An 18,322-nucleotide genomic window follows, 5' to 3' on the forward strand; every position below is an offset into this window, starting at 1 on the left:
TTATAAGCCCTCTTATTGACAGAAGCAGATTCTGTAGGTATAAAATTATACAGGACATTTGAAAAGGGGGTATATGGAAGCGTTGTCCCGTCACGAAAAATGACAATAGTTTAATTTGCAATAGTTTGTGAAATCGGTTTTGCATCATATTTTGGATTCTCTTCGTACTCAAAAAACCCTTTAAAATGCTTATTAGAAATCGAAAATTGGCCAAAAGGATCCAGAGTTACGGGTGACGCAAGTTTGCGTTGTCCCGATACGCCAATTTTTTGGTCAAGGCACGAATTCAAAAAAAGATGCTCATTTCTCGTGTCTAGAAGCAAATCGTGTAACAGGCCAGTTTTTGATCGATCTAGACTAAATCGACCCTCCAGAATCCAAATTTGCCTGTTGATTTTCCTGAGTCTCAAAGGGAAGCGAGATATTCAAGATGGCGTCTAATATGGCGGCAGAATGGAAAAAACACCATAAAAGGATTTTTAAGTTCAATCAACTAGCCAAATTTAACTAATCTGGGGTCGCTGAACTCGAATATGAGCCATATAATACTCCAAAGTACTCAGAGAATGTGCAATCCAAGATGGCGAACCTAGAATATTGGAAATTTTTATACAGAAATGTAACAGGCAGTCAACAGGTCAAATTTAATGAATTTGGGGATGCTGAACACGAATATATTCCTTAAAATACTCCAAGTTAGTTAAATTTGACCCGTTGATTTCCTGTTACAACCCTGAACAAAAAAATCAAATTTTCTAGCTTCGCCATATTGGCCGCCATCTTGGATTGCACATTCCCTGAGTACTTTAGAGTATTCTATGGCACATATTCAAGTTCAGCGACCCCAAATTAGTTGAATTTGACCCATTGATTGCCTGTTACACATCTGAAAAAAAATCAAATTTTCTAGCTTCGCCATATTGGCCGCCATCTTGGATTGTACATCCCTGAGTATTTTGGAATATTCTAGAGCTCATATTCGAGTTCAGCCACTGTTTGTTAAATTATACCTGCTCATTGCCGGTTACATTTCTTTATAAAATATCGAATATTCTAGCACCGCCATATTGGCCGCCATTTTGGATTGCACATTCCCTGAATACTTTGGAGTATTCTAGGAGTCATATTCGAGCTCAGCGACCCCAAATTAGTTGAAGTTGACTAGTCAGTAGAGATTTTCACAATTGCTTCATTTCGTGACGGGACAACGCGAGCAAAACCCTCTTTTGCAAAATATCTGCGTTGTCCCGTCACGAAAAGAAGTACCTGTCAAATCAACAAAATTTGACGAAATTGGGTGATCCAGTAAGCAAAATCTTCGTTTTTCATTTTAGAAACAACTGTAAAAAAGGGTTTTTCCAAAAATTACTAGGAGAGCAGAGTTCTTCACTTTTGTGTATGAAAATCAAAATGATCCAATTGTACGATGTTGTCCCGTCACGCTACATTTGTAACTCTCTTGACTCAAACTTTGTGTTTTTAAATGTTTGCTGGAGTGAATCTTATTGGAAATTTAATGTACTTTCCAAATTTGTATAAATATTGGTACCTTTTCTCACAGATTTTGAAGTTATCAGCAAAAAAACTGAAAACATATGCGTACAAACGTTGTCCCGTCACGAAAGAATCGGTCAATATATATGGTTAATTTTACAAACAAAACTAGTTTTAACAAATTTCAGGCAAAATTTCGACTTTTTAACAATTTTACCTAAAATTTATATGTATTTTGCTAAAAAGCTTATACACTTAGTTAACTTAATATAAACATTGATTTTTTTGTCTAAAAACTATATCAACTACTTCAGTGATGGTACATTTAGCGTAAAAATAAAGTTTGAACATCTTAAATATGATTTTAACAAGAAAAACTATGACTACCAAAGTCACCCCGGAATAAAAACTAAGAATTTTTAACGTAACTATTTTTCTAAACATTATTGAACAAACATTTTTTCCGAAATAGTGCATGGACTTTGTGTGGCCTACCCCAGTACATGTTTTAAAAATAATAATCTTGAGAAAAACCTTACCTGTTGGAAAATATTCTAAAAACAAATTGAAATCCTATCAAAGTCACCCCGGTTTACGGTACCCAAACATCTATAGGTCATCGCTGAAATTTTAAAGTTATCGCAGTTTTAGTGAAAAAAGTTGTTTTTTTTTTGCCAATTTCGTCATTCTCCGGTTTTTGCGCGCGGCGCGTCAAAAAACACGGACTTTTTTTTCAAAAAATCATATCTCGGAATCCTGTTAATAAACTCCTCCCATTTTTATATATGTTATGTAAAAATGTCCGGAGAATCCGATAAAAATATTTCCAGAGATAGGCTCTTTGGTCCAGACACCGTCCAAACGACATTTTAAAGTTTCATACGCCCTTTTCATATGTTAGGCTAGATTTTTGAAACTTCTTACTATTTTTCTTTGAACGATCAACTTATCACCTTTCATTTGCGTATAAGACAATTGAAATCGGTTAAAATGGCGAGGAGTTATGGTTTTTACGAAAAAAGTGGTTTTTGCGAAAATCGACGAAAATGGCCATTTGATATGATTTTTTGAAAATAAAATCCGTGTTTTTCGACGCGCCGCGCGCAAAAACACGAAAATGACAAAATCGGCAAAAAATCAACTTTTTAAGCATAAAAAAGCATAAGCATAGGTGAACTCGGCAAAAAATCAACTTTTTCCACAAAAACTGCGATAACTTAAAAATTTCAGCGATGACCTATACATGTCTGGGTACCAAAATTTTCGTAATTGAAAGACGCAAAACGCCATTTTAAGTTTTCATGCGACTTTTTCAAATGGTAAGCTAGATTTTTTAAACTTCTTACTATTTTTCCCAAATAGCCAAACTCATCACCTTTCTTTTGCGTCTAAGACAGCTAAAACCGGATGAAAGGGATCGAAGTAGGTCGCGTGGCGGGTCGGACGCAAATTTTTGTGCTCCTGTCATTTACATGGAGTTTTGATTTTTTTTTATGTTTGAGGCAAAATTTAAATGTCTTTAAAGTTATTTAAACGTTTTGCGAATGTTCTAAAACTTGTGCTCCTAGTGAAGAAGGAAACTGTTTGGTCCGCGCCGGAAGTGAAAGCACAGACAACAGACGTTTGGGCTCGATTCTTACCTTGTGTAAATCATTGCAACGGTTTTTTAGTTGTGGCAATCCGTTTGTGGCGCTGCAGTCGCTTTGCCCTGACACATTGCCCGCTGTCAAAATATCGCTTTCCGCCTACTGTCATTTTCGTTTCGCCATAAGATTTGTCGGTTTTCAACGTTTGTTTGTTGTTCGTTTGTTCTGGATGAAAAGTTGATTTCGGCCGATTTCAGCAAAATCTCTCGCGTTTGCAGCTGCTTGACAAATGTGAGGCAACCAAAGTGGCCAATCTGGTTCCTGAACCGATTTTAGCACCGACGGATAGCCGATTGGTGTACGGCGTCGTTATGGAGAAGGTGTGCAAACGACCGACGTTCCAATCAAGATTCCCTCGGAAAATACGGTCGCCCGGTAACATTTGAAGAACCACAAGTCGCACAAGGCCATCGGTTTAATCTCTACTGATCCTTACTTGACCAAATACGACACCGCTTTGGCACTGGCGAAAGAGGATGGGAAGGGGAAGGGTGGGGGTTGGAGGATCGCTTGAACTGGATATCCGGTGGGGGAAACTGACGTGCCGGGGGGAACATTCGAGATGGCGACGAGGGTTCGCCGGAAGTGTCGGCACTAGAAGATGGTGTGGTTTTCGAGGGCGTTGAAGAGGTTGGTGTCTTGGAGGTGAGGGGTGAGGTGTTCGTGGAAGCTAGTTTGTCGGTTCCGGAGATAATCTTCGGAATGCGGTCGTTCGGGGCCAAAACGTTTACGAGGTTGGCCGCGATAGTAGCTCTTGCTGACGGCGCCGATGACTTTCACACTTTGTCGTGTCATAACGTGCTGTTTCTCCATCTTCGACAGTTCCGGATTGTTTCATTTCTGGTCCGGAACCATCTTTTTTCCTCTAAGAAACGTTTGCCCATCCTCCCGATTTCCACCAGGTCTCCTTCTCCTTTTCGCTCTCCTCTTTTGGTTTTGTTGATAAACATAACCAGCAAGAATTTGACAGCCTCAAGCGCGGCCTTGGTTGCTGTGTTTAAAAAAGCATCAGGCTAGACTCTTATTTTAATATCGATAATTAAATGGAAAAAAATACATCCATATGCTCGTAAATCGCGTTGATTAATTATTTAAGTAGATTTACTACAGCATAAAAACGCAATCTTTACCTATTTACATGTTTTTTCGAAAAATTGAAATAATATATTTTTAATATATTTCTAGTTGATGCATTTTCAAACACACCTTCTCAGAAAACCATCATGGCTGCTTTAGAGAGTGGCAATAGGCTAACAGATGGCGCTAGTAGATTAGCAGGATGCGGCAGCCATGTTTTTACACAAGATTATCAAATTATTTTGTTCTAGCCGCTACGTCTGTTGTCTGTGGTGAAAGTGAGAAGGAGACCATCAAACTGCCAAGGGAACCAAGAGAATTACTGAATTCGCGTTACGGACAGCTTTATACCGGACGGTGCTGGGTGGCGTTAGTAATCAAATTCTGGTCTGAAGAGGATTACTGGAAGTTGGCCAACTACGTGGAGCTGAAAGTCTGAATTTTTGGATCCGTCAGGGTCGCCGCCTGTGGCCATAATTTGGATGTGTGCTTCCTCCGGCATAGAACGGCTGTTCAAGATCATGTTGTTCAAACCCGGTGAGGAATTTCCTTTTTGCATCTTATTTAATTTCAAGCGTTGAAGGAGTGGCCGTGGCTGAATGGTTACGGTGTTCGCTTTATAAGCGAATGGTCCTGGGTTCGATTCCCATCTGCTCCCAACGAGAAAGTTAAAGAAATATAAATTCGTGAAACTCCTGAACATGAACGAAAAATTAAAGTTGCTCGAGGCGGGGTTCGATCCCCCGTCCAGGTTGATAAATAATAAGGCTAACCACTAGTCCATCGTGGCTTGATGAGCTATGACTGGAATTAGGAATACTGTTACTGCTAACTATATACGCGCTGGGTCTTTGTCCATTTGACAAAGGTTCGGAAGTTCTGAATAACGTTTGAATCTGATTGATGCAAACGTTCTTCAGGGCGGGGCTTGTCGATAAAGCTGAAGTACCTCGCGCTCGGCTAGCCAGCGTAGAAATGGGTCACCGAAGCTCGGCAGAGCTAACACTTTCAAATGCCTATGCGAGTTATTTGCATGTATAGAATGTCAAATTCTAAAATACGTGGAAACAACTCAATTTGTAAGAAGCGGCCGCGTGGTCCCGTTTGATTGGTTGCACACACACACACACACACACACACACACACACACACACAAGACAGCTAAAACCGGATGAAATGGCGCGGAGATATGATTTTTCAAAAAAAGAGGTTTTTGCGAAAAATGACGAAAAAGGCCATTCAGACCACCCTAATACGGCGTAGGTCACCCTAATGGCCAAACAAAAAAATACGGGTCTAATTATTTTGGCCAAGGAACCCCCAGAAAAATTTTGAGCCCGATCGGAGAACTTTTTTTCGGTTTAGGCTCTTTTCAAATGGAATTGCTGTATATAGATATTATAGATATTATAAAATGCAATTTGTTGTAATTAAAATAAATTTTACCATAAAAAAATTAAACAGCGTTCATTTCAGCGTTTTTTAGAGAAGTGCTGATTAATGTTTTAAAAAATCTATTTGAACTTTTGTGGAGTAAAGAAACTATTAGCATTTTTTTTAAGTATTCTAATGATCAATATTTTCAAAAAATTGCTGATATGAAAAACTTTTTTATTTGTAAACTACTTTTAAAATGCTTGTTAGAAATCTTGTTAAATGCTTGAATTAAAAAAAATAAAGTTTAAATGCACTGAGTAGCGATTTATCAATTGAATATGTGAAATTTTGCGGCATTTCACGGTATTTCACAAATTTCACGGCCAGGGTCGAATTCCACGGATTACGCGGCTTTCGTGAAATCGCGAAAAATCACTAGCCCTTGTTATGTCCAATAAGATAATTGATGCATTTCGACAAAAATCATTGCTATCTTCAGCTGCATTGATCCGCTCTTTATATAGTTTATAAGTTAGTTTTGAGGTACACTTTTTCCCTTTTGTAAATGTAGGACCTCCTAAATTTGAAATCACTGAATAGCGAAAGCTACAATATTTCTTGAATGAATTAATTATGCTAGTATTTAAAATTGTCACCGATTGTGATTGGACACTCAATATTATTTTTACTAAATGAATATACATGGAAAAGAAAATCGGAATAAATATAAATAAAAAAATAAAGAAAAAAGGTAAAAATTTGCAGCCGAATTGTTTTTCTCAAAGAGATCTAGAAAAGATCCAGCAACGATGTTGTATCGTTTTATGTTTGCTTGGAGAGTCATAACAAATGTCAACAAATTACTTTCTGTATTGAACAACGCTAAAAATAAATATGTTCAGCTTAGGTCATTGTTTCTGATTAGTTATCGAGTAGATTTCAAACAAAGCACGCTGTTAGTAGGAACTCATCGAAAACTAATCTGTTATGGGCTTTTTCATGTGTCCAACCTGCTGAGCTCCTTGGAAAGCGTGATAATAACACGATACATAAGTCATAATGGCACGTTCATCTGGCTTTGGCGTGTTGATTAAATCTGGGTGGAATTTTTTTAAATATAAATTGAATTTATAATATGCGCCATCACCAATAAATCAAGTCAGTGCTCTGAGCCCTGTATACATACCATCAGGGTCCAACATCCTTGGAATATCCAAGAACTTCTCAGCCACGTCGAATGCTGTGTTTAAGTTCTCCAGTGGGTTATCTTTAGAAAGTTTAGAATAGTCAATCAAATCAGGGCGATGACGATGAATCAAAGCACAGAAAGCAAGACCATCCTGAAAATAGTACAGTTAGAATGTCAATGAATAAACGTTTATTTTTCACAACTCAAACAATCTCACCTTGAAGCTGAGATGGAAGTTTTGCACATTGACATTTTTATAGGGTGCGGTCTTTCGTTGGCACCATAACAGCAAACCTTCTTTAGCAGTCATTTCTTCTACAGAAATGTCTTGAATAGCAAAACGAAGAATAATGGTCCAAATCATACCGAGTGTCATTTTCAAATTGCCATCAACGATTTCTTCTGCTCCAATAGAAACTAACTTTACCCCTTTTGACGCAATAAAATCTAACGCTTTGTTCACGTTGGCAATCTGTGGAAAATATTATAACAATAGGTACCGTAAACCGGAGTGACTTTGATAAGTTTTTGATTTTTCCGTAAAATGAAGAGAAAATGAAAAAAAAAAAAATGGAAAAAAATGGAATCAAAGTCACCCCAGCTATAAATGTCACCCCGGTTTACGGAAGTTTATTTTCGTATATAACAACGTTAATGCTTCCCTAATCTACGGATATCGGACCTACCTTATGGAAGCGCATTTTGCCACGGTCGGGTTTTGGTAGAGTTTCGCCAGAGATCACTTCCAACAGCAGCATAAGTTTGAGTCCATTGCGGAAGTCGTCTTCGATGTTTTCGATTGATGTCCCAGCCTTGCGTAAATGACTGTTACACCATGCAGTAAAGGTCTAGAGAACAAAAAAAAAGATATTTTAGTATTACTTTATCAGTATGTTTCCTCTCTATACAGTTGTTGTTCTTATTGAATTAAGGTGACTTTAACCGAAAAGTGGTAATTCGTCATCAATTTTATGGTACCGTAATCTGGGGCGAATCGGTACTACAGTCTGAATAGAGACAGCAGTTTTTAGAGCACTTAAAGCTTTTAAATTTGGAAATGGATATACACATTTTGTTAGTCTGAGTCTGTTCTAACCGATACCAACCAGAAAAATCACAATATTGTGCTCCAACATGGTTAAAACTGCTGTCCCAATTCGACCCATGTGTCCCGATTAGAGGGTGGCGAGCGGGAATTCCCGGGAAAAAAAATCCCGGGAAATCGATCATTTTTGAACCTCTCGATTCCCGGGAAATTTGGTCGAGACTCCCGGGAAATTTTATTCTTATAAATATGGAAGCCAAATTATATAAACTAATCAGAAAACCATTTGAAAAATCGAAATTGTCCAGAACATTGAGTCACAGACAAACAGACGTGAATCACAGACAAAAAGACGTGAAACTCTTTTCTATTCCATCGCCAACGAAAACGGTCAATTCAAATTCAAACAAGCAAAAAACATGGATGCCATAGTACCGCAACGAGACACGATCAAGAATGATGTCGCCACCGTACACTTTGACGTTTCTTGAATTGATTGGTTGTGTGTGTGAGCGCGGGATATTTCTGTTTATGCCGCTTGATTGCTGTTGCAGCAGAACAAAAAGCACGAGGTTTTGTGAAAATCAAAGGAAAAATTGCATAAGAACATCGTTTTGATCAAATTTGATTCAAATTTGCTATGAAATGATACAGGAGTTTTTGATAAACTAAAAGAACTGTTATTTTGAGAGATTTTTGAATCCACGTTGTTGTTTTTTGCATCATCAACTGCGAAAGCAAAATATTCCTATTGAGATTCTCGTTAATTTCGCCACTCCGTTTAAAATAAACACAAAAGTTTTCTTTCCTAGCTCCTCCTTGTTCACTTTAGCCAAGGCCTTTTGACCTGCCTTTGTCACCCTGTACAAATGATGGTTCATGTCTGTTCCGGACCACGAAGTGGAATCTGCTGCGGAACGCCGTACGAAAGAGGATACCACAATGCAATGTTTCTGGTGCAGCAACTGTTTAATTTGCATTCTTTGACGCCATCGCGTGGAACTTTGGCAGCATTTTTCCCGATAATTTGTCTGATTCAAAAAAAACTTACCCTCGAACATAACAATGTTTCATTACATAAACAACATACAAACGTCATTTTCTTTTGTACACGCTTAATCGGATAAGGGAAGAGGGTACACTCTTATAGTGGTTTATTGAAACGATGAGGTTTCCGCAACAGGACTGCAGATCGCGCTAGTGTGCAGCCCAATTTTGAATTTTCTTGTGGGGACGATGGATTTTTTGAAAAAATCAACTAAGATTCACGCACAGATAAACAGACGTGAATCTTAGTTGATTTTTTCAAAAAATCCATCGTCCCCACAAGAAAATTCAAAATTGGGCTGCACACTAGCGCGATCTGCAGTCCTGTTGCGGAAACCTAATCGTTTCAATAAACCACTATAAGAGTGTACCCTCTTCCTTATCCAATTAAGCGTGTACAAAAGAAAATGACGTTTGTATGCTGTTTATGTAATGAAACCACGGGATGCTTCGGCTGTCATCTGCATACAATGTCACTGAAGCCTAAAAAGTACCAAAGTTTTGGTGTTTAGTGTCAAAATTATGGGGAGTAACATGACGAAAAGGGCGCAAAATCGATAGGAAGAAATATTTTATTTCTTTATTTTTGTTTCGTTAGTTAAAATGAAATTATATGTGTACCATTATCCGGGGTAAATCGAAACACATGGGGTGAATTGAGAAGTGATTAAAATCACACAGCAATGTTTTTGCACAATATTTGAATATTTTTTAATTTGTTTCAGTAGGAATATACACAGAACAAACAAAATTAGTTTCTAAATTTGAACTTTTATGTCTAAAAACAGCTGTTCTGGCTTTCTTGTCGAAAATTTACCAACACATTCAAACCACGGGGTACCATAGAAGTTGGTTTGTTTGACTCAAAAACATGCTTTTTTGTAAAGCCCCACAACGTGAGCCCCAAAACGTCCCCCTATGCCCTGTTCGTGGACTCGCTCTTAAGGTTTCCCAACAACATGGTTGAGCTCAATCGCCTCAAATTGTAGATTTAAATTAACATTAGGATGATCTGTAAGTTCATTGGCCAAATAAGAATTTGCGGAAGACATTTCAGAGGATTTGAAAAAGACACCTGCTGGGAAGCTTTGCCTTAGACCTGATGCTCAACATATATTGTTGTTGGCGGCATTTATGGTTTATTTTAATGAAAAGAATCAATATGAGCAGCTACAGGATTATTTTCCACAAAATTAAATAAGACTTATTATATTTTGATTTGTGACCCTCTGAAATGTTATTCCCGAAATAGCGCCACCAAACATTTGGTGGCGGTTTCAGCAAGCTACGTCAGTATCACGGGCCTGAATGAAACATTGTTATGTTCGAGGGTAAGTTTTTTTTTGAATCAGACAAATTATCGGGAAAAATGCTGCCAAAGTTCCACGCGATGGCGTCAAAGAATGCAAATTAAACAGTTGCTGCACCAGAAACATTGCATTGTGGTATCCTCTTTCGTACGGCGTTCCGCAGCAGATTCCACTACGCGGTCCGGAACAGACATGAACCATCATTTGTACAGGGTGACAAAGGCAGGTCAAAAGGCCTTGGCTAAAGTGAACAAGGAGGAGCTAGGAAAGAAAACTTTTGTGTTTATTTTAAACGGAGTGGCGAAATTAACGAGAATCTCAATAGGAATATTTTGCTTTCGCAGTTGATGATGCAAAAAACAACAACGTGGATTCAAAAATCTCCCAAAATAACAGTTCTTTTAGTTTATCAAAAACTCCTGTATCATTTCATAGCAAATTTGAATCAAATTTGATCAAAACGATGTTCTTATGCAATTTTTCCTTTGATTTTCACAAAACCTCGTGCTTTTTGTTCTGCTGCAACAGCAATCAAGCGGCATAAACAGAAATATCCCGTGCTCATACACACAACCAATCAATTCAAGAAACGTCAAAGTGTACGGCGGCGACATCATTCTTGATCGTGTCTCGTTGCGGTACTATGGCATCCATGTTTTTTGCTTGTTTGAATTTGAATTGACCGTTTTCGTTGGCGAAGGAACAGAAAAGAGTTTCACGTCTGTTTGTCTGTGCTGAAACTATCTGCGGCGGACATGCATATTTACCATCTACAAGGACGAAAATGGTGGTCAGTTTTATGTTAAACTCGTGGACGAAGAATCGTTTGCGGCTTTCATTGCGGACACGGATGAGGAGTACATCTTCAAGTTTGAGGACGGATCGACGGCGAAGGTGACAGTCGAACAAGCATCGCGGATCTTCCGGTATGTGAGGATCTTCAACCTCCCACCGGAGATCGAGGACAGTGCAATCCAGTACGTGATGGGGCAGTACGGCACGATTCGACAACACGTGCGAGAGCGGTTCCCGAGTGAGATGAAGGTTGACATTTTCAATGGCGTCCGCGGGGTGCACATGGAGGTGTCAAAGGAAATCCCGGCCCACCTGTACGTTGGGCACATCAGGGCGCGCATTTTTTACGAAGGCCTTAAGAACAAGTGCTTCTTTTGCAAGGCGGAGGGGCACGTAATACAGAATTGCCCCAAGCTGGCGGCGATTTCAACAGGCAGCGGGAGCTCGTCTGCCTGTGTGGATCAATCGGACCGTGCACTGGATTCTCAATCCAGAGGTCGCCGGTTCGAATCCCGAGGCAGACGCAAAAATTCTAAGTGTTAATATAGGTATTCGGTGCCCTCTCCCCGTGCTATACCTTCACACTTAGGAGACCCGGGAGGCGGAGTCTTGTCGCAAAAAGAACGATACACGCCTGTGGATCCGTTGACGAAACCACAAGGTTTAAGAGGGCCACATTATAAGGTGTTACGTCGATTCCGTTTTTTTTTTCCGCGGGAGCTCGACACAGCCTGGTGCGGCTTTCCTGGATAGGCCTGGGAAACCCGTCATCGAGAATGGCAAACCGATGACCTTGGAGATGACAACGTTAACACCGACAGCAATCACGAAGCCCATCACAATTACATCGACAGAGCAGCAGCTTACCAATACTGAAGAACCAAGCGGCTCCACCACAGTGCCAACCGGTACACCACCAGCGGGGCCGAATGCGCGGCCGATCGTGGTACCGATCGCTGTGCCGAACGCGGTACCGATCGCTGTACCGAACGCGGTGCTGAACGCGACGCCGAACGCGGTGCCGAACGCGACGCCGGTTGCGACGCCGATTGCGACGTCGGCTACGGCTGCTGCCGAAGCAGCGGAAGTTGTACAGAGCACCAGTACTAACGACATGGACGCAGAGGTAAGCGAGATGGATCGACAACGAACCTCGAGTTCATCTCCAGTCTATTTAGTGGAGAAGGGGATAATTTGGGGGGGAAGGGTGAGACGGGGAGGGCGGCTTCATCTGCAGAGAACAATTCATCTGGTTCCACACCCATGAAACCTAAAAAGACACCAAGCGGCAAGCCAGGCGGTAAGAAGAAGAAGAAGTAAATAATTCAATCTTTCTCATCTAGTTATGGATTTGAAAACAACCTAGTGGAATATAAGTTTGATTAGGGAATGTGGCATTTGTAGAACAAAATTTTGTCAAAATTGGTGGCAATTTAGAGCTCAATGAAAGTTTTGTTATGCTGGTGAGAGAACGGGGATCAAAAGCATTTAGTGGTATTTAAACGTTTGTAGATCTGCTTTGTTTATACACTTTAGCACCAAGGATAGAAGAATGAACCATCAACCTCCGTTAAGATTGCATTGTAATTTTTATAACGAACGTAAAATAAAGAAACTTTGTTTAAACCAGAAAAAAAAACTTGTCAAAATTCCAATAACTATAATTGAGTGTAAACAAAAGTTACATTGAAGCATACTTTGCAAGTACACCCCAGAAATTAAAATCTCAAGTTTTTTTAATATTATTTCAATTTATTATTTCTAAGAAGGAAACGCATTTTAAAAATAAGTTCATTTTCTATATCATCTCTCGAGCATAGCAAACCTTATAATTTTGTTTTTTTTTTTATTCTAAGTAAGTTAATTTCGCTGTATCAAGGTAATTTCCTTTTTGATGTCAACAGTAGTATTGGGTTTAGCATCATTTTGGAAAAATAACTCTGCAACTCTTTGTAATGTTTAGGTGCGCCAATTGTTGAAATTCTGGTTTTCCGGATAACTGTTAATATTTCTTCATTTAATATTTACAGTTGGCCCAAGAAGGAAAAACAATTTTCAATTGTTGTTTTGAGTCGTTATTTATAAAACTGCAAAAATAAAGATACTGGGAAGTTATTTATATATTAGCTAATTTTAAATTTTTAAAATTCTAATAACAAGTTCATGCAAAAAGCTTCAGAATTTAGAAAAAAATATATCAAAATGTAGAACTGTGAACTATAAAACGAGGCTACTTAAATTAACGTTTCATTGAATAAGTTTGAATTATTTGTAACTGAATTAGTTTATAACATAACATGTTACTGAACAAATTTATTACATTCTGTTAAATTATTGGCACTATTGCATAGTTAAAAAAAAAACTCCCGGGTCCCGGGAATTCCCGGGAAATAGCAAAATACTACTCTCGATTCCCGGGAAATTGAAAATCTCGAGAATCGTCACCCTCTAGTCCCGATTGACCCCAGTTTACGGTATCTACGTTCGTTTAAAGATCCGGTGCGGCACTGAGTGCCGCACTCGTCGGTGCCAGTTTTATGGTACGTTCATTTGATGGCTAGTTCCACACTGAGTGCCGCACTCAGAACTGTCAAAGTGTTTCTTTGAAGAAACTCGCGCTAGTTCCGCACGAGTTTCGCCGCCATCTTGGAACTTGGAAACTTGGAAACTCTAGTGCCGCACTCGATATTTTTTCAGTTTCATGCGAGTTCCACGCACACTGACGAATGACGCTCGATTGAACCAAAACTGGCACCGACGAGTGCGGCGCTCAGTGCCGCACCGGCTCTTCAAACGAACGTACCATTAGAACATTAATGTTCGAATGAGGGCTAGTTTCGCACTGAGTGCCGCACTCAGAGCTGTCAAAGTGTTTTTTGAATAAGCTTGCGCTAGTTCCGCACAGGTTTTACCGCCATCTTGGAACTGAAACTCTAGTGCCGCACTCGATTTTTTTTCAGTTTCGTGCACACGAACAAATGACATTCGATTGAACTAATGGTACGTTCGTTTGAAGAGCCGGTGCGGCACTGAGTGCCGCACTCGTCGGTGCCAGTTTTGGTTCAATCCAACGTCATTTGTCAGTGCGCGTGGAACTCGCATGAAACTGAAAAAATATCGAGTGCGGCACTAGAGTTTCAGTTCCAAGATGGCAGCGAAACTCGTGCGGAACTAGCGCGAGTTTCTTTAAAGAAACACTTTGACAGCTCTGAGTGCGGCACTCAGTGTGGAACTAGCCATCAAACGAACGTACCATGAGTGCCGCACTCGTCGGTACCAGTTTTGGTTCAATCGAACGTCATTAGTCATGGTACGTTCGTTTGAAGAGCCGGTGCGGCACTGAGTGCCGCACTCGTCGGTGTCAGTTTTGGTTCAATCGAACGTCATTTGTCAGTGCGCTTGGAACTCGCATGGAACTGAAAAAATATCGAGTGCGGCACTAGAGTTTCAGTTCCAAGATGGTGGCGAAACTCGTGCGGAACTAGCGCAAGTTTCTTCAAACAAACACTTTGACAGCTCTGAGTGCGGCACTCAGTGTGGCACTAGCCATCAAACGAACGTACCATCAGTTTGAGTAGAACTCGCATGACAATGAAAAAATATCGAGTGCGACACCAGAGTTTCAGTTCCAAGATGGCGGCGATACTCGTGCGGAGTCTAGTGTCAGTGTGCGTGGAACTCGCATGAAACTGAAAAATATCGATTGCGGCCCTAGAGTTTCAGTTCCAAGATGGCGGCGATACTCGTGCGGAACTAGCACGAGTTTCTTCAAAAATGCACTTTGTCAGCTCAAAGTGCCGCAATCAGAAGCAGAACTGCCAAACTGTTTCTTTGATGAAACTCGCGCTAATTCCGCACGACTTTCACCGCCATCTTGGAACTGAAACTCTAGGGCCGCAATCGATATTTTTTCAGTTTCATGCGAGTTCCACACACACTGACAAATTTATTTAAGAATTTAAGAATTTAGGAATATAGGAATTTAGGAATTAAGGAATTTAGGAATTTAGGAATTTAGGAATTTAGGAATTTAGGAATTTAGGAATTTAGGAATTTAGGAATTTAGGAATTTAGGAATTTAGGAATTTAGGAATTTAGGAATTTAGGATTTAATTTAGGAATTTAGATTTAGAATTTAGAGATTTAGGATTTAGGAATTTAGGTTAGGATTTAGGAATTAGGAATTTAGGTTTAGGTTAGAGATTTAGGAATTTAGGAATTTAGATTTAGGAATTTAGGAATTTAGGAATTTAGGATTTAGGTTAGGATTTAGGAATTTAGAGATTTAGAGATTTAGGAATTTAGGATTTAGGATTTAGGATTTAGGAATTTAGGAATTTAGGATTTAGGATTTAGGAATTTAGGATTAGGAATTTAGGATTTAGAAATTTAGAGATTTAGGAATTTAGGAATTAGGAATTTAGGATTTAGGATTGATTTAGGAGATTTAGGATTTAGATTTAGGATTGGAATTGAATTTAGAATTTAGATTTAGGATTTAGGATTTAGATTTGAATTTAGGAATTTAGGAATTTAGGAATTTAAGATTTGAATTTAGAGATTTAGGAATTAAGATTTAGGAATTTAGGAATTTAGGATTAGAATTTAGGAATTTAGGATTTAGGAATTTAGGAATTTAAGATTTAGGAATTTAGGTTTAGAGATTTAGGAATTTAGGAATTTAGAATTTAGGAATTTAGAATTTGAATTTAGGAATTAGGAATTTAGGAACTTAGGAATTTAGGAATTTAGAGATTTAGGAATTTAGGAATTAGGAATTTAGGAATTTAGATTTAGGAATTTAGGAATTTAGGAATTTAGGAATTTAGGAATTTAGGGTTGGAATTTAGGAATTTAGGAATTTAGGAATTTAGGAATTTAGGAATTTAGGAATTTAGAGATTTAGATTTAGGAATTTAGGATTTAGATTTAGGAATTTAGAATTTAGGAATTTAGGAACCCAGATTTAGGAATTTAGAGTTGAGATTAGGAATTTAGAGATTTGGAATTTAGGAATTTAGGAATTTAGGAATTTAGGAATTTAGGAATTAGGAATTTAGGAATTTAGAAATTTAGGAATTTAGGAATTGGGAATTTAGAATTTAGATTAGGAATTTGAGATTTAGGAATTTAGGAATTTAGGAATTTAGGAATTTAGGAATTTAGATTTAAGATTTAGGAATTTAGGAATTTAGGAATTAGGATTAGGAATTTAGGAATTTAGATTTAGAATTTAGGAATTGAATTTAGGATTTAGGATTTAGGAATTTAGGAATTTAGAGAATTTAGGATTAGGGTTAGGTTAGGAATTTAGGAATTTAGAATTTAGGATTTAGATTTAGGAATTTAGAGATTTAGGAATTTAGGAATTTAGGAATTTAAGAATTTAGGAATTTAGGAATTTAGGAATTAGGAATTTAGAATTTAGAATTTAGGATTAGGAATTTAGGAATTTAGGAATTTAGAATTTAGGAATTTAGGAATTTAGGATTTAGGAATTTAGAATTTAGAGATTTAGGAATTTAGGAATTTGGAATTTAGGAATTGGGAATTTAGGATTTAGGAATTTAGGTTTAGAATTTAGAGATTTAAGATTTAGGAATTTAGAACCCAGGAATTTAGGAACCCAGGATTTAGGATTTAGGAATTTAGGATTTAGGAATTTAGGAATTTAGGAATTTAGGAATTTAGGAATTTAGGAATTTAGAACGGGAATTTAGGAACTTAGGAATTTCAGATTTCAGGTTAGGAATTTAGAGATTTAGATTTAAAGATTTAGGAATTTAGGATTTAGATTTAGGGTTTAAGATTTAGGAATTTAGATTTAGGAATTTAGGAATTTAGGAATTTAGGATTTAGGAATTTAGGAATTTAGGAACTTAAGATTTAGAATTTAGAAGATTAGGAATTTAGGAATTTAGGAATTTAGGAATTTAGAGATTTAGGAATTTAGGAATTTAGGAATTTAGATTTAGGAATTTAGAAATTTAGGAATTTAGGAATTTAGGAATTTGGAATTTAGATTTAGATTTAGGAATTTAGGAATTTAGGAATTTAGGAATTTAGGAATTTAGGAATTTGGAATTTAGGATTTAGAAGATTTGAGATTTAAGATTTAGGAATTTAGAATTTAGGATTAGAATTTAGGAATTTAGGAATTGAGGAATTTAGGAATTTAGGAATTTAGGAATTTAGGAATTTAGGAATTTAGAATTGAGATTTAGGAATTAGGAATTTAGGAATTTAGGAATTTAGGGTTTAGGAATTAGGAATTTAGGAATTTGGAATTTGGAATTTAGGAATTTAGGAATTTAGAGATTTAGGAATTTAGGATTTAGAATTTAGGATTTAAGATTTAGGAATTTAGGAATTTAGAATTAGGAATTTAGGAATTAGAATTTAGGAATTAGGAATTTGGAATTTAAGAACTTAAATTTAAGAATTTAGGAATTTAGGAATTTAGGAATTTAGGAATTTAGGAACCCAGGAATTTAGGAATTTAGAATTAGGAATTTAGGATCCCAAGAACCCAGGAATTTAAATTAAATTTAGAACCCAGGAATTTAGGAATTTAGGAATTAGGAATTTAGGAATTTGGAATTTAGGAATTTAGGAATTTAGGAATTTAGGAATTTAGATTAGGAATTTAGGAATTTAGGAATTTAGGAATTGAATTTAGAATTTAAATTTAAATTTAAATTAAATTTAAATTAAATTTAAGAATTTAAATTTAAATTTAAATTAAGAATTTAAGAATTTAAGAATTTAAATTTAAATTTAAATTTAAATTTAAGAATTTGAAATTAAATTTAAATTTAAGAATTTAAGAATTTAAATTAAATTTAAGAATTTAAATTTAAATTTAAATTTAAATTTAAATTTAAATTTAAGAATTTAAATTTAAATTTAAATTTAAATTTAAGAATTTAAATTAGAATTTAAGAATTCAAAATTTAAGAATTTAAATTTAAATTTAAGAATTTAAGAATTTAAGAATTTAAGAATTTAAGAATTTAAGAATTTAAGAATTTAAGAATTTAAGAATTTAAGAATTTAAATTTGGGAATTTAAGAATTTAAGAATTTAAGATTTAAATTTAAATTTAAGAATTTAAGAACTTAAATTTAAGAATTTAAGAATTTAAGAAATTTAAGAATTTAAGAATTAAAGAATTTAAGATTTAAGAATTTAAATTTAAATTTAAGAATTTAAGAATTTAAAAACTTAAGATTTAAGAATTTAAGAATTTAAGAATTTAAGAATTTAAGAATTTAAGATTTAAGAATTTAAATTTAAGAATTTAAATTTAAATTTAAATTTAGAGAATTTAAATTTAAATTTA

General features: G+C 36.6%; 1 protein-coding gene across 1 annotated transcript in view; it reads right to left on the reverse strand.

The window, feature by feature from the left end:
* LOC6053802 (alpha-actinin, sarcomeric) overlaps nucleotides 1–18,322 on the reverse strand; it is a 117,182-nt gene that overhangs the window by 67,334 nt on the left and 31,526 nt on the right. The window contains 3 exon segments of the mRNA XM_038263669.1: nucleotides 6,781–6,934; nucleotides 7,001–7,255; nucleotides 7,470–7,631. Coding sequence (XP_038119597.1) covers nucleotides 6,781–6,934; nucleotides 7,001–7,255; nucleotides 7,470–7,631 — 571 coding nt within the window.

This window comes from Culex quinquefasciatus, chromosome 3, assembly GCF_015732765.1.
Source record: "Culex quinquefasciatus strain JHB chromosome 3, VPISU_Cqui_1.0_pri_paternal, whole genome shotgun sequence".
Taxonomy (NCBI): Eukaryota; Metazoa; Arthropoda; class Insecta; order Diptera; family Culicidae; genus Culex; species Culex quinquefasciatus.